Consider the following 20155-nt stretch of genomic DNA (forward strand, 5'->3'; position numbering starts at 1 on the left):
ACTACTTTAGCTGCTAGGCCACGCCACCGGGCCCTAGGTGTGTTCAGTTTTAATACTTCATGTATTATACTTCATTTTAATACTTTCTGAACTTCATATAATGCTTCATTTTAATACTTCATGAACATAGAGCAAAGCCTTCTGGTTAAGTGAAATGTCCACCAGGCAGAAGAACACAGAGGTACAACCGTGTACATAAGCCATGCAGGTGCACTGTTGATGATGGAGTGCAGACAGACGCACAGGTAAAGACTCCAAGTTACCCAGACTTGAAACTCACAGTATTTTAGACTGCTTTGGAACGTGCATCATTCATGGGTACATTCTCACTTTGCCAAAGGGTCATGGAACATAGAGAAAAATATCAATCTGCACCTCTACACCCTTTATCATCCTATCCTCTCTATTATCCATAAGACACTCCCGTTCCCATCGCGATATGTGTCCCTCCTCTCAGTTTCTCTCCTTTGCACTTTTCCCCTGAGGGAGGTGATGTTTTGCTCCTGGCTCAGTCATTTGTGTTTTCCATCCCTCACCATGGATATTGCCAGTGACCCATTCATGTCAACACATTAGTCCATCTGATTTTTCATTGTCCATGTCCATTCACGTAGGTAGAATAATTTCAGTAGAAGGTACTTGGCCAAAGTGTTAAAATTACTGTATGTTGGAGTTTCTCTATTCTTACTTACTGATAAAGATAAATTGGTCCCTTGTTCTCAGTTGAATTATTTTCTTACTGATTTGCAAAAGGAGTCAGTTTAGACACCTAGGGAATTTTGGAGACAGTATGTCCCTCAAATGCAACTGATTGGCATTATCTATCAACGAGATTGCACCAACAGGAAGTTAAGCTTCTGAAGTGACACCGCAACGTTTGTGCCAGGGCCCCATGTTCTTTCGTAATTGTGCCTGCCCCAGGTGAAGCTCTAGAAACTAGAAAACTGGTAGTAATAGCCATATTCGATATCCCCATGAAGTTGCTATGATTGTTTTTCCTTGTTCTGTTCATTGTGTTCCTATCTATTCAAGGATATGAACTGTGCTTCTTTACAGAAATCTCCAAGGAAACGCTATATCCTACATTGACAAAAATGTATGGAAAGCATATCGCTGGGTTGAGACTCTGTGAGTATATTCTCTCTAAATATGGATACAAAACAAAAAGTAACTGCATCTTAAACTCTTTGGTCCAGTATTTAGAGGTCAGAATGTCTCAGAAAAGGTATTTACCCCTTCATGTTAACAAATCAACCTCTACTTATTACAGTTCTAAAACACACTATTTGCAATGAGACCACTGAAGTTTATTTTTCATCTTGTAAGTAACACATGATTGTATTATTTTTTTATTTTAAGATTTCTTTGCTTTTGTTGGACAGATTATTCTTACAAAGAGGAGAGACAGAAAGATCCTGTATCTGTTGGCTCACTTCCGAAGTGGCCTCAACAGACAGAGCTCAGCCAAGGTGAAACCAGGAGCCAAGAGCCTCTTCTGGCTCTCTCTTATGGGTTCAGGGTCCTAAGGCTTTAGGCCATCTTCTACTGCTCTTCCAGGCCCTAAGGTAGGGAGCTGGATGGAAAGTGGAGCAGCCGGCACATGCACTGGTGCCCACATTGGATCCAGCTCTTGCAAGGTGAGGATTTAGCAATTGAGCTTTCATGCTGGGCTCCATGATTATGTTCTTAAGAGACTAAAAACTGATACAGTAAAAATCTTGTTGTAGTGTAACATTCCATCCCTGAGGTAAACTTCTGTGACTGTGATATACATCGCTCCAGACCTTCTCTGATGTTTTTCTGTACAGAATTTAGATACAGGAAAACTAGTGTGATATGTGGGCTTTTGAAAAAAAAAAAGATGTATTTGTTTTACTTGAAATTCAGAGTTACAGAGAAAGGGAGAAAGATCTAACCTGCATTTAGTGGCACCCTACTGAGGTTTCCTCTACATCAGAGTTATTCCTGAATAAAAATTGTTGTTATTCTTCATTTTGATTCAGGATTCTCAGCGAAAATTATTTGACTGAATTACATAAGGATTCATTTGAAGGCCTGCTATCCCTGAAGCACTTGTAAGTTAGTTAAGCACATTTATTTCTGAGATTTTAGTTGTTTTCTATAAAATGAATAAGGTGTTTAAATAATCTCTAGTTTCCTCTAGTATGAAAATAACAATTCTGTAAGTATGTATAGGGTCTCATGCATTGAATCCATACTATTCATTTTGTATTCTTCAAGCATAACAGCTGGGTTTTTGGAGGGGGTTGGTCAGGGGGAGGAGTGCCAAGGATTTGGCCATCTTCCACTGCCTTTCCAGGCATATAACAGGAACGTAGATGGGAAGTGGAGCAGTGAACTCAAACCAGGGCCCATATGGGATGTTGGCACGGCAGGGCTGTTTTACCTACTATACCACAATGGGCTCCAAATGCCGTTCATCTTTATTAGGCCAATTATTGATACTCTGTAGGAAATATATTCTTCTTTCCAATGTATACAGCTGAAGGACAGTGGATAGAAACAGCCTTATCTGACACTAACAATAATCCTTTGAATGACCAAGCTCTCTAGGCCTGAAGGGGACAATTGCTTCCATCTTTTTCTTCTGGACTCTCAAACCTTATAGACCCGATCTGGAGAAAAACAGAAGAGATAATAACTGTCCAGCACAATAGGCCCTTCCTTGGTTTAGTAGGAAGTCCTTTGCAAGCTAGTTATTCTCTGTCAGCATCTATAGTGTCATCACTTTTTAAAATGCCATCAATGTTTACAGCTGAAAGAGAATGCTAAACACTTTGTCTAGTTTGAGGCTCTGAAATGTGTAAGGCAGGCTTCCTACCCTCCTAGGAGCTGCAAGGTCGCAGGGGAAACAAGCACAGAAATCAAGCATGATCCAACAAACAGGAGGTCGATGACAACACACTGCAGAGGGTCGTGGAGTAATGCAACCACAGTCCTTAAAAACTAGTGATTCAGAAAAAAATTTAAAAGAAAAAAAAACTAGTAACTTGTTCCTCTTTCCATTCAGTCACTCCTTAGCTATTCCTTTATTTCCTAAGTATCTGAGTTTGCTTTGTTTCCACGAGCCAGGTGGAAACATGGTGAGCAGTGCACATGAGCAAGGCCAAGTCCATGCTTTCAAGGTGTTTATGCTTTGAAGGAACTGGAGAGGCAAGGGTAACAATGTGAACAAGAAAAGGGCACAGACATGATGTGTAAATTGTTTCTGGAGAAGAGAAAAGGGAAAAGAGACTCCAAGTTGGATCGGGGGCTGTAGCTAGAGTGATACTGGTTAAACAGGGCATCATTGGAAGGACACTGTGTAGAGCCACTGGGCATCATTGGAAGGACACATGGGCAATACCCTCAGATTGCAGAAGGAAAGTGAGAGAAAGGCAAAACACAGGAGAGTGTCTGAGGAATGCCAAGAGTACCTGTGGAATCCACGGAGGAAAGCCATAAGGAGTGTTGGGCCACAGCCTCCAGGGCTTTGACTGTCATGGAAAAAGTCACCAGCCAGGAGAGCCACATGTTCCTGGCAGCACTCTACAGCAAAACTGAGCCTGCATCAACATCATCCAGGGGTTTGCAGGGCTAGGTTCTGTCTCTACCACCCCCAGCCCCGCTGAGTTCCTGACTGAGGTCTAGATCCGGGCTGAGAATTTGCATCTTCAGTGCCTAGGTGAAGCCAGTGTTTGAGAATCACTTCTGGAGAGTTCCAGAAGAGAGACTAGAGATGGAGACAGCCACAGTGGGCAGGTGGCAGCCATGTGGGTGAGGAGTGAGGCAAGCTGGGATCCATGTAACTATGGTCACAAGTGAGTGTTTTCCAACAAGAATCCATCTCCATGTTGTTTTCTGTTCTGCTGCCACTGTGCAACTGAAACAAATCTACTTTTATGCAATGTCAAGACAGTGTGAAATCAGAAAAGAATTCCTACTAATGATAATATAATTCTGAATTAATTCAAAATTATGAGTTCCTCTGAGGAGTAACTTCCCTTCAAATGATTTGAAAGGTTCTCTGATTTATTCTGGAACTGAACTAGTTCCAAAAAGAGAACCACACCAGGAAGATATAAAAGTAGAATATTCATCTGATTATTAGAAATTACAGATAGAGATGCAAACTTTGATCTCATTATCTTGAATTTGATGAGACTACCCAAAGGTCATCTGATCATATCTCTTGCTGCCAGGAAATTTTCCCTTCAGAGTCTTATCAAGGGCTATAGCCATGCTGTATATTTTATTTATAAAGACCCTGAAGGTGAGACTGCTAGGAGAGGTTATAAGTTTGATTAGGAGCTCTGGAATGCTCAAACAGATGTCCAAAGGTGTAGTTTAGACAAAAACTGCATATTCAACATTAAGAAATGCAAATTCTGTTCCTTCCTACTCACTAGAGATCTAATAGACATTTTCTTTTTTCTTTTCCTAGGGATTTATCCTGTAATAAAATACAATTTATTGAAAGACGTACATTTGAATCACTTCCCTTTTTGAAGTCTGTGTAAGTTATAATGTCATCTTTGGAATTAGAGTAAGTCTTAATTGTAACCCCCCTTGGTAGTCACTCATATTTTGCAACATCATTATAATTCTACTTGTAGGAAATTCGCTAGAATTATATAGCAATTTTTTCTGGTCTCCGGAGATATTTTGGGCCAAGGTCAGAGTGCTGCAAAACCACCTGCCATGAGTTGTTCTAGAACAACTGCCATGTACAGGACAGACCTCCACAAGCAAGAATCACTCAGCCCAAAGCATCTAAAGTGCTCAAGTTGTGAAACTTGTTCTAGAGAGAGGATATGAAGATCACTGAGCACAAGTGTTTGTGGCGTGTGGTTTGGTGCACCTCACGCTCCACAGGTGCAAATGGGAACGTGTTGAGTCAGAAGCCAGAGTCTTCCAACTGGGAAGTCTTTAGTGTGTGGAGGAGATGTTTCACCTGTACAAATTAGGATCACTGCTGAACGATGAATGTTCTAAAAGAGTAACTTTCTTCTTAATTTGTGTCTTTTTACAGAAATCTTGGCTGCAATTTACTCACAGAAGTGAGTTTGGGCACATTTCAGGCGTGGCATGGAATGCATTTTTTGCACGTGGTGTAAGTGAAATACAAGATAAACGCATATTAAAGAGCTGTGTATATGTAAAATCCATATAGTTATCGTTAGCTGAGTGTAAGTCATGTACAAACTCTGCAAAGTATGGCTTAATTTCCACTCTTTTTTTTTAAAATGAGGACACCAAGGTGCATTGAGGCTCAGGACTTTGTGTGACAGCTGACATGCTCTGCTTTTCCTCATGCTGATCTTGGCCTTGGGCAAGAGAGCACATCAAGCAAATAGTACTCCAGTTAGCACTGCTACCAGAGTCCCCACAGTGCTGCTCTGATTCCCAAATGCTCCTTGAGATTCCACCCCGAATCTAACTGGGTTTGCCGCTCAGTGTGGGGAGCCGAGGTGCTGGTGCTTTCTCAGGATCATTTTCTTCTAAGTGATAAAGCAGAAAGAACAACTGAAAATTCAGCACAGTCACCCAGCTCATGCTGTGTTTTGACAAGTATTTATCTGTGAAGTTATGGACCATCTGTGGGCAAGGGAACTTTTGAAGTAAGCCAAGGTGGTGGTTATGTTAAGCTGTGGTGTGAACAATAATAGGAAAGCATTGCTCTAGCCTGATTTTGTTTGCATCCTGGGCACACTTGAATGAAATGTTGCAGTTTTATTCCCTCCCAGTTTAACAATTCTGTGATAGTCCACGGCCTGGGGAATTGAGATTCGAGATGGAGATTTTCTTCCAAGCCTGACCTTGGACAAGATAGCCACCTGTCCTGTGCTTCATGATTTCACAGTTCCATTTGCACTCGAGGGAGGGGCTTAAGATATGCTGGGAGTAAGTGGACCAGCCATTGTTGCAGATCAGGCTGTATGGCCTCCTCCCTCCCTCCATTCAGGTGGTGCAGGGTCCCAAGCCTTGGCCATCCTTCACTGCCCTCTCAGGCCACAAGCATGGAGCCGGATGGGAAGCAGGGCTGCCAGGATTAGAACCAGTGTCTGTATGGGGGGATCCCAGCATGATCAAACCAAGGACTTCAGTTACCAGGCTACTGGGCAGGCCCATAAAATTTTTTTTTTAATTTACAAATTCTCTCTCATATATATGTATATGTATATAAGCTTTTGCACATGTTTGTACATAGAGAAGAGGTGTACAATTTTAATCTCATTGCATTTTTCAGAAATCTTGATCAGAATCCATTGACAACTGTTGAAGATTCCTATCTTTTTAATTTGCCAGCATTAAAACATGTGTAAGTATGAAAAATAAACCTCATGAATCATGGAGTGATTTATACTCCTTGTTTTTACTTTGATAAAAATTTGTTTTGCATTGAGGCTAAAAAGTTGCAATTTTAAGTTGAACTGGGCTCCTGGATTAAGCTGTACAATGTGTAAAACAGCCCCAGCAGAGAGACAGTGTGGAAGAGCATATTCAGATACATGTCGAAATACAAAGCAGATGAAAAGATATTAAGTAACCAAGGAGTGAAATAGGCAAATGAAAAGGAAGATAATGGTAAAAAAACAACAACAACGGTGCAGGTTCTGTCCTTCAGTGCCAAGGTCACTGACTTGACAGTGCAGAGTAACTTAAATTTCTTCAATGAGAATTTCTTGGAAGGATCTGCCTTGACAAACTCTCAAGCTGCCTTGTTTTACAGAGTAGCCACAAGTTAATGCAACCACATGCTCTTAAAATACTCTTTGTACTTTTTTAAAAATCTGAGTGAGTTTTTCATTTCATTTCAATTTTATTTTATTAGATTTTGTTCCTTGAAATCATCTTTTTAAGGACAGAACTTCTTCTTGGGGCTCACATCATGAATGTTTGGGCTTTCTCCCTCAGAGACCTCGGAAGAACGCAGGTGTCCATGAGCACAGTTGAGAACATCCTCATGAAGACTCGCGAACTGGGAAAACTGTAAGTTACTCTCTTAGGGTTATGTTTTTGTCATTTTGAAGATTTAATTGCTTTCTTACATCAGACTTATTCAGGAATAATTTGCACATCATAAAAGTTTTAAGTATGCAGTGTGATAAATTTCATCATATGTGTCATTATAAAATCACCACTAAATTCCTACTATAGATTGCTTCTGACATGCCAAAAAGGGCCCTCTGAACCCTTTGCAGTCAACCCTTTCCAACCCAGACACCTGTTGCTTTTGCCTTTTCAACATTACTGAGTTTTTTTTAATGTTAGCAAGATTTATTTTTATTTAATAGCAGATATACAGAGAGGGAGAGACAAAAATCTATTCAATGGTTCACTCCTGAAGTGGCTACAATGATCAAAACTGAGCCGATCTGAAGACAGGAGCCAGGAGCTTCTTCTGAGTCTCCCATGTGGGTGCAGGATCCCAAGATTTGGGGCCATCCTCTGTTGTCTTCCCAGGCTGTAAACAGGGAGATGGATGGGAAGTGGAGCAGCCAGGACATGAAGTGGCAGCCATAGAGAAACTGGTGCTTGAAGGAGGTGAAGTAGGCAATTGAGCCGTTGTGATAGGCCCTCGTCAGTGGTAGGCTTTAGCATTGGACTCGTTTAACTGAGCACAATCTTTGTGAGATTTTGCTATTACCCTGGTGTTGGCTCCAGCAGCAGTGCTGTGACTGAGTAATATCCCAGTTGTGTGGATAGGCCAGTTTGTTTTAGTCACTCATCAGTTTGCATATCTGGACTTTCTCAATTTTTGCAATGATGAATAAAGCTGTTAAGAGCACTCCTAGGCAGACCTTTGTCTAAACATGTTTTCCCTTCTTAGGGGATAAACACAAGGCTAGGATCGCTGCAGCAACTACTAACTGCATTTTTTCCTCCTTAAGAAACTGTTCAACAGTTTCCTAAAATGACAGTGCTGTTTGCATTGTCACCAGCAGGGTATGGGAGTCATGATTGCTCCACTTCTGGTTGCAATCTGTGTGTTTCCATTTCAATTTATTTTGTAGTGAGTGGGCAGTGTGGCACAGCGGTTAGAGACTGCTGTTCTCTCCCTGAAACTACCTGCAGGAAGCCTCGACTCATAAGACAATCAGTTTGGCTATCTTTCACTGCAAGATTTTGTGGTGAGAAAATTCAAACCTACATGGGGCCCAGGGTTGTGGCACAGCAGCTTAGGAGTGCTGGTTTGAATCTTGGCTTCTCTGCTTCTAACCCAGTTTTCTATTCATGTGATTGGGAAGGCAACAGAAGAAGACCAAAGTGCCAGGGGTAGGAGATCAGATGGAGCTCTTGGCTCCTGGCTTCAGCCTGGCCCAGCCCCATCCAAGGATGGAAGATTAACTCTCTTCCTCTCTCTCTCTTGTGGTATGTGTGTGTGTGTCTCCAACACTCTACTTTTCAAGTGAATATTTTTACCATTGTATTTTTTTAATTATAAATAATCGGTCTCTTATGGATGTTTGATTAATGAATTACATCACAAGATGTTATTACACAATCGCTTCTCCACCTTTTGGCTAAGATTGAGTGAAGATCTTATTACACAAGGTACAGGTAAGTATGAAGTGACATAGAGTAAGATTGACATATAATATCCCTAGATTTGACATCATATTATATTAGAGCAAATATATGATACCTGACATTTTAAGATTGACTCATTTCCCTTAGCATAATGGTCTCTAGTTTGGCCCATTTGTCCACAAAATATTGTATTTCATTTTTTTTAATACCCAAGTAGTATTGCATAGTGTAGATGAACCACAGTTTTTTTTATCCAGTCCACTGTTAATGGGCATTTCGGTTGTTTCCATGTTCTTGCAATAGTAGATTGCACTGCAATGAACATTGGTGTGTGTGTTGCTTTCTCATGTAACAAGTCTTTTGTATATATTCCTAGTAGTAGTGGTATTGCTGGGTCATATGGTAGGTGGATTTTTAATTGCCTAAGTGTTCTCCATACTGACTTCCACAGTGGCTGCACCAGCCTGCATTCCTACCAGCAGTGGAAGCAGGGTTGCTTTTTCTCCTCAACCTTGCAAGCAGGTGGTGTTGGTAGTTTTCTGCATGTGGGCAATTCTTTCTGGTGTTAAGTGGTGTTGTTTTTAATTTGAATTTCCCCTATTGTCAGAGAGCTTGAGCATTTCTTCATGTGTCTGTTAGCCATTTGAATTTGTTCCTTTGTAAAGGTGTCTGCCCATTTCCCCTGCCCATTTCTTGACTGGTGTGTTTGTATTATTGTTCTGGAGTCCTTTGTATATTCAGGAAAGTAGCCCTTTGTCTCCTGTGTAACGTGCAAAGATCTTCTCCCATTCTGTTGGTTGCCTTTTTACTTTGTTGATTGTTTCCTTTGCTGTGCAGAAGCTTCTTAGCTTAATGTAGGTCCCATTTGTTTATTTTGGTCTTGGCTTCCTTTGCTTTGGATGATTTTTCTAGGAAGTCAGTGCATATACCTATATCTTGTAGAGTATTTCCAACTTTTTCTTCCAAAAGTTTGATGGTTTCTGGGTGTAGATTTAGATTTTATCCATTTAGAGTTGATCTTTGTGTGTGGAGAAAGGTGTGGGTCTTGCAGACTATTACTAGTCGTGCCAACAGCATCTGTTGAAGAGCCCTTCCTTTTTCCCAGATTGTTTTCTGTTTTCTTGTTGAAGATTAGATAGTTGTGCATATGTGGCTTCCCTTCTGGATTTCCTGTTCTCCATTGATCTACCTCTCTGTTTCTGTACCAGTACCAGGCTGTTTTGATAACTACCGCCCTATAGTATGTCCAAAGATCTGGGATTGTGATCCCTCCCGCTAGGCTCTTATTCTTCAGGATGGTTCTGGCTATTCATGGTTTTTTGTGTTTCCAAATGAGCCTTTGTATCATCTTTTCCAGCTCTGTGAAGAAATTTCTTGGTATTTTGATTGGAATCGTGTTGAATGCATATTTTCCTTTTGGAAGTGTGGACATTTTGATGATGTTGACTCTGCCCATCCAGGAACATGGTATTTTTCTCCACTTTTTTGAAGTCTTCTATTTCTTCTCTTAACGTTTTGTAGTTTTCCTCATGGAGATCTTCCACATCCTTTGTTAAGTTTATTCCCAGGTATTTCATTTTCTTCTCTGTTGTGTATCTCATTTTGGTTACCTTCTAATGTCTGAAATTCTTTCCTCTGCAGCATTGATTCTATTGTCAAGCTTGCTACCATATTTTTCAGTTCCGAAATTTCATTTTGTACGTGTTTAATTTCTGTGATAATGTTACTTTTGAATTCTTTGAGCTCTTCCCAACACTTCTCACTGTCTATGAAGAGTTTCATGTTCATTTTTTTAATATTCCTTATCAATGTCTTCTTGTTGCAACTCTGAGGCAGATTATTTTTTGGTCATTTTTGAGGGGAGTACTGGCTCTTTCATCTGAATAGTTTTTCTGGTATTTCTTCCCATTGCTTTGTGCCTTCTTGTCATTTTGCGATTTTAGCTCTGATGTGCTTTGGGGGTTTCTGGGAGCACTGTATCTGTCAGCTGCCCTGTGGGTTGTGAGGCCTCTCAGCCGGCCAGGTAACTAGGATGTTTGTCAGCTGCTGCCACCTTGTGGGCGATCGGTGCTTTCACTCTCCTCATCATTTGTGTGGAGCTTTGCAACCAAAAGCCTGCCAATTCCAGTTCTGTGTGCAAGCTCCCTGCTGCCCGGGGCCTTCACAGCCTCTGCCCGCTGTGCAGTTGCCGAGAGTGGAAATGACCCAGCCTCTGCTACCCAGTTTACAGTCAGTGGCTGGGATCTCCGCACTCTGGGGTGCATCACGCCTTTCCTCACCTCCAATGGGCAAGCGACGGCAGGGGGTTATGTGGCTTTGGTTTGCCCTGGAATTTGTACCTCCACCGCTGGGTTCTGCGGTCTGCTGGGTGTTGGTATGGCACTAACCTACTCTCAAGTACTTTTGGAGTCTGCTCTTATGCTGCTGGGTCACTGAGAGAAACCTCTAACCCTGGGGGCTCCCGCATCTCCATTTTGGGGGACTCTGGCATCCCTCTGGGTGGCCCAAGTCTGAGAAACCTTGCCAACTGTGTCTCCGACCCTCACCCTTCACTTCCCAACTACCCTTTCCCCAAAGGCGTTCCCTTCTCTGGGAGAGACTGCTCATATCTGTGCCTATAGTTTTCTCATTGGGCCATTTTTTTTAATCCCACCAGTATCCTGATCTGAGAGTCGTCCTGACTCCCTCTGTCTCTTATGGGCAGGCCAAGGCTCCTGCTGGTGTCTTCCCTGCATCGACTCACCAGGTTTTTACTGAGTCCCTCCTGCCTGTCCCGGATGGTATCCTGGTATCCGTCTCCACAAGCTCAGGCTGCAGGTTGCCGTCCTGAGAGTTCTTCCAGGTTCTCTCTTGCCTGTGTGAAAGTTGCCTCGGTTTCACCAACTTCACGGAGCTTCGGACATCTTTTCCTGCAATTCTGCGCTTCCTGCCTCTCTTCTGCTTAATTCTGTCCCTGTCTTTTCACACACTCAGCAGCACCCTCAAGTAAATATTTTTACAAATTCAAACTTACGGACAGAATATAATGGTTGTCCATATACCTGTCCCGTAGATTTGGAGTAGCCTGTCTTCTTCCCTTCCTTACTCTCTTCTTCCCGCCCTCCCTTCCTTCTTCCTTCAGTTTCACAATAATGCCAGAGATGAAGCATAATTGAGACCATAAATAAGGTATAGATATATGTCTATACAATGAAGCCATCACCCAACTCCAAATGTACCACATCAACAGGTCCTTATCTCTCTGGAATCCTTCTGTTCCATCACTCTTGCTCTCCCCCGTGCCTGTGTAAGTCTCAGCATCTTTCTGTTACTATACAATGCATTTTCTAGAATTTTATATGAATGGAATTAAACACTATGCACTCTTTCTCATCATCTTTATTTACGTAATATGATTAAGACACACTGTTGTCTGTAGCAATCGCTCATTTCTTTTTCTGGTGGAACAGCATCTCATTGTGTGAACTCAGTATCATCTATCCACTCATCTGTCGACGGACACTTGGGTTCTTTCTAGTTTTGGCTATCACAAATGAAGCTGTTACAAGAGCAGCAGTAAGCCACCACCTGGGACACGCATACTGCACATCAAAGTGATTGAATTCAAGTGCTGGATTCATTTCCAACTCTGGCTTCCTGCTAATGTGCACCCTGGGAGGCAGTAGCTGATGGCCCAAGTTCTTGGGTTCTTGCCTCCTATGCGGGAGACTCAAGTTGAGTTCTGGGTTCCCGATGTTAGTCTGGCCCAGCCCTGACTCTGGTAGATATTTGGAGTGAACCAGCTGATGGAACATTCCTGTCTCTGTTTTTCTCTCCACCTTTCAAATAATTTTTTAAAATATGTCTCAAGAAAAGCTTTTAATCAAATTAGTTTTGGAGTATCATAAAAACTTTAAGACCTACCATATGTTCCAGCTATTCTACTTCTGGGTGTTTATTAAGCTTTACCTGACACCTCCCAGGGAATTCACTGGTGGAAGGGGAGACAGGATTCAAACCCAGGTTCATGGACTGTGGCTTGCCAAGCAACATATTCACCATTGGGCCAAACGCCTACCCCTGGCAAACTTTTTGTAGACCCCAACCTTGATTGTGAGATCCTTTTACTCTGTATCTTTCTCCCAACAATTGCTAGAGTCAGTCTTTTCTGCAGTTAGAGTAATTTCTAATATTAGATCCTTCCAACAGCAGATGAGAAAGGCACTCCCTAGGCTGTGGGCTCTGACTCCTTCTCACAAGTCTGACATTATCCCAGAGTGAGACTTGTGAGCTGGGGGGAGATGCTCCTGAGTGACAGTGCTGACTAGTGGCACTCACTTCCAGCCCCTGTCACCTTTATCCCGAGCATACCACACCCACTGCCTTGTTTGCCTTTCTGTTGGGCACCTCTGCCTCCTCCCCATATTTGCAGCATTTAAGAGCAGCACTTGGTCATCGGGTTCCCAGCCACATAGTCTGACGCCACATCTCAAGATTTCTTTTTTCACAGCCTTGGCCTGCCTCTTGACCTACTCAGGTAATCCCTTAATTATTAGCTGAATTCTCTGTGTTTCCCTCTAACAGGATCTTACCTAGCCACATGGCCTGCTGCCTCTGCCAATTTAAAAAGGACATTGAGACTGTCTGCAAGATAGTCAAGCTGCATTGTCGCAATGAATGTCTGACAAACCCTCTATCTTGTGGTGAGTCTGAGATGCCTGGCGATTTTGATTTCTTCTTTGTAAATTAGAGATAAATGCTTAAAGTTATAATGTAATTATTTTTAGTTCATTTATTCAGAGTAAAACTCTCAATTTCTGAACTACTCTGTCAATGAACATCAGGCTCCCAGTGACTGATAGGAAATTTGATGCTCTAACTGTTCCTTGTGCGTAAAGAATCCCAGGAAGGAATTAACGCTGAGGGCCACACGGTGCACCGTGCTCTCAGCTTGGTGCTTTGCTTCCATGAGCACTCATTTGGGCACTGCACCACAGCCTGTAGCCTGCTTTTATACACAGCAGGCCTCCAGTGCCTCTGCCCTAGAGAACAGGTGCAGAACATTGTTGTTTGGCTTGTTTTTGCAATTGTGGAAAAGAGTACAAGTGACACTACTTGATTCTGAGCCTGGGAGTTTGTGGTGCCAAGCCAGGCATGGCCGCCTGGCTCCTCTGATGGAGCGGAATGCCGTTCCACTGTAGACAGCCCAGCTCTGAACCTGCTCCGAGGCTCAGACTGCTCACTGGGCAGTCACCCAGGGGCTTTGCTGTGGTTTTCTGGATATGTGAAGTGCCACTAAGTAAGTAACTAAACTCCACCAACTAACTGGAAGTCCCACTAATGTTGGGATTCCAGACAAGACTGCTTTACTCTCCCTAGAGCTTGAATATACCTCTCTGTCAGGATCCAGGACTTTAGCGCACTACTGGCTGACAAACAGTGTTGTTTATTGTCCAGAACACTTGTCCACCTGGTAACCCCTTCTCTCCAAGAGGGGGCAGAACAAACAATTTAATGGGCTTTCACAGAGAGGAGACACAAGACGGAGGCATGAAGGGGTGAAGCCAGACACCCGGTCTTCTGCCCACCGTTGACTCTCCACGCACTCATGTTCCTTCTTTCTCGTGATGCTCACCTCCTGCTCTCACTGGCACGGCAGGGTCTGGGACAGAAGCCCAGCCACACAACAGCACACTTGACCTTCCTGCACTTGGAAGCTTGAAGACATCCCCAAGTCAAGCTGGAAATACTAGAAATGAAAGCAAAACCGGCATTTGCAAAAGCGGCTTGTTTCCCCCTTTTTTAAAAGATTTACTTATTTTTATTGGAAACTCAGATTTACTGCGAGAAAGGGAGACAGAGAGAAAAAAAATTTCTGTCCACTGGATCACTCCCCAAGTGGAAGCCCTGGCCAGAACTGAGTTGATCTGAAGCCAGGAGCCATGAGTGTCTTCCAGTCTCCCACATGGTTACAGGGTCCCAAGGGTTTGGACTATCCCTGATTACTTTCCCAGGCAACAAGCAGGGAGCGAAAGGAGAAGTGGAACACCTGGGATATGAGCTGGTGCCCATGTGGGATCCTGGTACATACTGGGTGAGGACTTTAGCCACTAGGCTACCACTCCAGGGCTCCAGCGTCTTTCCCTTTTGCATTTTAGGGCACTGAGCAACATTTACCCAGACACTGCTACCACCCCAGAGAGCTCACAGAACAATCTGTGCATGCATACCACCTAGCAACCTACACATCACTCCACCTACATCCCAGACCTGCCCAGATTGAAAGAACCAGGGTGGATGTGGTGGTTTTCTGTATGAGGAACCTTCTGTGATAAGGGCTAGGAAACATTGAGCAGGGACCAAGTAACCATTGCCTCGATGGAAAAGGACACATCCAATGAGGAGCAGGCTCCTGTTTTAGCATCTGTGCCTTCGCTCCCCTCATGTGAATGCATTTGGCCATGGTCACCTGTTGACAGCAGCCAGAAGACAAGGTTGCTGGAGAGGGAGTCAGAGGAAGCCTTGTGCTCCCTGGGTGTCTGAGGCAGGATGGTGCAGCATGTGCCCGTGAGGCGGGCACTTCCACACTGGGCAGCTGCACAGAGATCGTCTCCCAGCCTTGGGCTTTTACTGGGTGCTGGGCAGTTGACCACTGGGGAGCCAAGGAACAATCCTAAACAGTGACTGCTTTTCATACTCGGTACTCCTCTGAGGACACTCTTTTTAAAAAATCACTTTTTTCTTCTTTTCTGTTGCTGCCATGTCATAGACTTAAGCTTGGGTTATTTTTTCTTCCTATGTGGTAACCAAATGGTGGTGACTCCGAGCCTAAACTGCTAGGGATCTATGACTGTACACTGACATGCAATTTCCTGTTAACGAAAGCATTCTCTTCCTCTCTGACAGTACCAGAACCATCGACAGAGAATCCCAAAGCAGAATTCCTGAAGATACTGCAAGCCCGGAAGAGGAACACTAGCACCAAATTAATTATTACTTCAGAGACGGATAATTCAGAAAAACATACACTTGACATTCTAGACTCTACAAATGAGCAGCTAGACTTGAATGAAAAAGGTGACGTTATCAGTGCACTAAATTACATACTGCGTTATTTCTCAGGCAGCAATCTAGAAGACGTAGAGTCAGTGTTACTACCCTACGTCAGGTTGCTTTTTGCAAGTCCTCAAGATGATCGGTCAGTGAAACACTTGAAAAACAATCTAGAAGACTTCTCTGTGAAAGCAAATAAACGTAAATTGAGAAAGATCCACTTTCTAGAAAATTTGATAAGCTCCAAAGTTCAACAAAAAATGGATGAGGTTAAAGACACACAAAAAGCTGCCATGCTGATGCAGCCTCCGTTAGATATCAGAGGGAAACGACGATTCTTCCTAAGGAAGTTAGAAAGGACCCGATCACAGCAGATCAGCCTGGCGCTCACCCCAAGCACAAGGCAAAGATTACACAGACAGAAAAATGTCATCAAGGGGTCAAAGGGCCTGAGGAAAAGGCAGCAGCGGGAGGCGATCAGGAGGAGAGAGAACGCGCACCCCCTTGTGGAGGGCACCATGCAAGGCGAGCTGGGAAGTTCAGGAGCCAAGGAGCAGGAGGAGCTTCATGTGGCCCAGAGGCCCTGGCACCTGGTGGCCCACTCCTTCCTCCCAGAGCCCCCACTCCCAGAGGAGCACAATGCCAGGGCCGCCTCTTCCCTGAAGAGGCACATCGTGGGCAGACCATCTGCTGCACCCCTTGCAAAGTCCCTCTCTGTAAAGAGGCCTCCGTTCCTTGCCCTACAAAGTCTCATAGATTCACTCCCCCGAGAGCCTTCTCTCTCTTCTGGAGACCCGAGTTCTCAGGATATTCTTTCTCCAGAAGCGAAGGCTCTTCCAATACCTCCTGCCGAAGACGTTCTTAAAGCCAGCCTTGCTGCAGTAAATGACTTACAAAATACTTTGATGCACAGCGTGGCCGTGCGAGAACAATCTCCCCCTGATGTGAGAAAGTTCTTGTCACACGTAATCAGTACTCTGAAAACGGACTGTGTGGACCCCAAGGTGCAGCTGTCCTGCGCCAAGCTCATCTCCAGCACGGGCCTCCTCATGAAGCTCCTCAGTGAGCAGCAGCCAGTAACGGCGGCCAAGGCGGAAAGGGACACAGACCGATGGGAAGAAGAGAACTACATCAGCGAGAGCCCGGGAGGCCAGAGTGATGCGGAAATGATCGAATCAAGTGAGGTGAGGACGGCCACGAGACAGGAGACCTGCCCTTTCCTGTCGCTTAGGAAGTGTCACTAAAGTACCAAGGAGGAAGAACAGGGGCTCCCAGTCCATATCTTGTATTGGGCACATAACTTTGGCCAAGGTGGTGATTTCCCACTTTGCTCCTTTAGAGAATGAAGCAGCCCTGACAAGCTAGATGAACTGTAGAGTACCTGTGTGATCATTAGATCATGTAACATTGGATCTTATGTGGCCTTGAAGATCCTGTAAGTCACTCACCTGGAAGAATACGGGCTGGAATAATTAAATGTTCATACTATCTCTTTATTTGATCTCTTTTAATGATCCTTTTTCTTTTCTTCTAGCTCAAAAAAGAAGTCCGAAGATACATGCTTAACGAAACACTCATCATGGCAATGTCTGTCATTGGAGCAGTGGTGTTCATAATAATGGGAGTCTGTCTCATTTGGGTAAGGACAACTATTAAATCGGGTCTAAAAAATCCTTTCTTTACAACAGATTTGAATGCAGAGTGAACATCAAAGCCACTTGCCCACATACTGCCAGTTGACAATCTTCTTTGGTTACAAAGATATACTCTCCTGAAAAGCATGCACTTGAGATTTTGAATGGATCCTACTCCCAGGAAATCTCAGTGCAACTGGAAATTAGGTAGCAAGCCAAGCCACTGGCTATTGTGAGCGATGAAGTAGAAGACAGGACTTCATAGATAACAAAATTTCCCCACAGCTATGTTAACTGTTTGATGTGCTTACCACTCCCCTCTCTGCTACTGCTGATCTCTCTTCTCGTTGTTGAAATGATGAGAGCTGTATCAGCACCCTCAGCTCACCTCACAGAAGGGTTACTGTCCTCAGGACACTACCAGACAACATGTTAAAGATTCTGTCTGCTCTAATGTATAAGGCAGGTCTAAAGACAGGTTGTTTATGCACCTGAATGTAACTGAATCCTGCTTCCTAAGCTGAACCCTGAGGTGTGCTGTATTTGTCATATCCCATTCCTGGAGCCCGACTCTGTTCACCTATTGCTCAGTTACATAAAGTGTATTCCTTTTCCCAACAGGAAAGGGCTTGAATATGAAGTCATTGAAAGATCTGACAGTCTCGACTCTACCCAACCAGTCCAACCCAGTCTACTTCACTGATACTCTTATTGTCATGTCTGCCCTGTCTGTGCTCCTGCCTAAGTGGCCCCTTACCATACCCCGGTCACACCATGGCCGTTCCTACTTTCACTTGTGCGTTTGTCCACTTAAAATGCCCTTACTTCATTCCCTTGAATCCTCCAACTCTCCTGCTTTTGTTATTGCTCTGATCAGGGTCTCGTGAACGGTGGAAAATAGTAACAATCCCACCAAGCAACCTAGTTTCCTTGACTTCTGCAAGTTTTCTGATCAAATTAAGGATGCTTCCTTCTTTTCATCTTTGGAGGAATTTCATGGAAAATAGTCTGCTTAATGTTATCTAAAAAATCCAGTAACATGTATTAAGCCCCAGTTGCATACAAAACCCTAAAGTAGGTGCTGTCCAAGAGTCAAAGAATTCTGTCCTCAGCAGGGTGCAATGACTTAATTAGATAATACTCCCCCTGCAAGTGCTGGGCTCCAATGTGCTCCTCTTCCCATCCAGCTCCCTGCTTACGGCCTGAGGATGCGGCAGGAGAAACCCTTGAAACCTTGAAAACCTGGAAAGCCTTGAAACCCTGCTTTCAAGTTGTGTAGGAGACAGCCCAACTCCTGTCTTCAGTTTGGCTGAGCTCTGGCCATTGCTGCCATCTGGGAAGTGAATCAATGTATCGCAAGATTTTTGTGCCTCTCTTCTTTGTAAATCTGCCCCTCCAATAAAAATGAAGGAATGTTTAAAAATTCCTGTCAGTAGGGCCCGGCACGGTAGCCTGGTGGCTAAAGTCCTCACCTTGAACACACTGGGATCCCATATGGGTACTGATTCTAATGCCGGCAGTTCCACTTCCCATCCAGCTCCCTGCTTGTGGCCTGGGAAAGCAGTCGAGGACGGCCCAAACCTTGGGACCCTGCACCCATGTGGGAGATCCAGAAGAGCTCCTGGCTTCAAATTGGCTCAGCTCTGGCCCTTACGGTCACTTAGGGAGTGAATCATCAGACAGAAGATCTTCCTCTCTGTCTTTCCTCCTCTCTGTGTATTTGACTTTCCAATAAAAAGAAAATATTTTTTTAAAAAATCCTGTCCTTAAAAATGTTCTCATTTTAGTGGGTCAATGACAGTATAATGAAAGAAAGGCATGTAAGTGATCTGGACTTTGTGGTCACTGTGCTGTAGAATAATGACTGTGTCTTCTTCCAAACCAGGATTACTTCCACAGGGCAAGACCCGAGGAAAAAGGTCTAAGGTAAGTACCAGCCCAGTAATGTGTGAGATGAAACTCGAGAACTAGAGAACTTAGAACACATGTATTCCAATCACCTCATTGTTTAGTGAGGAAATCTCCACAGACAGGAAGCATACTTCACAGCTGGGGTAGGCAGCTCCACCAAGGCACCTTCTGGCATACAGGCGCTGGGGAGGGGTTCCAGCTATGCCCTTCCTGCTGGTCAGACCAGAGGCCTTCATGGAGGCTCCTGACAAGGGCTAGGGGAGGCTGTGTGGCACTGGGGGAGGAGCTGGTCTCCTTTAAGGCAGCAGGAACAGTTTCTTCCCATCTCTCTTCTTTTTTTTTAACCTTTGTTTCGAAATATTTACTTTTTGTTGTTGTTGTTGTTGGAAGGGCATGTTTACAGAGAAGGAGAGACAAAGATCTTATGGGTTTCCCATACAGGAATAGGGTTCAAGGCCTTGGACCGTCCTCCACTGCTTTCCCAGGCCGCAAGCAGGGAACTGCATGGGAAGTGCAGCAGCCAGGACAAGAACCAGCGCCCATTTAGTATCCCAGCATGTGCAAGGCGAGGATTTAGTCTTGCACTGAGCCATTGTGTTGGCCCTGTCTTCTCTATTCTTATTAAACCTCTTAGAGCCTTTTTTTAAATTTTATTTTTATTTTTAAAATTTATTTTATTTTTATTACAAAGTCAGATATACTGAGAGGAGGAGAGATAGAGAGGAAGTGGAGCTGCCGGGATTAGAACCAGCGGCCATATGGGATCAAGGCGAGGACCTTAGCCACTAGGCCACGCTGCCGAGCCCTAGAGCCTTTTTTTTTAAACCATACAGTTTTACAATTTATAAGCAACAAATTCAATTGTTAGGAATATAAATTCAAATGTTTCATCAATTTATAAGCAATAAATTTAAAATGTTAGGAATATAATAAACTACATTATAAGTAGCTTACTTTCCACAGTTTCTTAACATTTTTTATTCATGTCTCCCATTAGATTTTCTTCACTAGATTCTGTTAAGCTCTAGATTTAAATATGGCTA

General features: G+C 43.7%; 1 protein-coding gene across 1 annotated transcript; it reads left to right on the plus strand.

The window, feature by feature from the left end:
- The first annotated feature begins 222 nt into the window (after nt 1-222).
- LOC131482352 (leucine-rich repeat-containing protein 37A3-like) lies at nt 223-16452 on the plus strand. Its single transcript, XM_058675800.1, has 10 exons — nt 223-245; nt 1057-1128; nt 2004-2075; nt 4445-4516; nt 5033-5113; nt 6251-6322; nt 6919-6993; nt 13099-13217; nt 15421-16283; nt 16390-16452. The coding sequence occupies exons 1-10, from the start codon at nt 223-225 to the stop codon at nt 16450-16452; spliced, it is 1512 nt and encodes a 503-aa protein (XP_058531783.1).
- Nucleotides 16453-20155: the final 3703 nt, after the last annotated feature.

The sequence above is a fragment of the Ochotona princeps genome, chromosome 17 (genome assembly GCF_030435755.1).
Source record: "Ochotona princeps isolate mOchPri1 chromosome 17, mOchPri1.hap1, whole genome shotgun sequence".
In the NCBI taxonomy this organism is placed as follows: Eukaryota; Metazoa; Chordata; class Mammalia; order Lagomorpha; family Ochotonidae; genus Ochotona; species Ochotona princeps.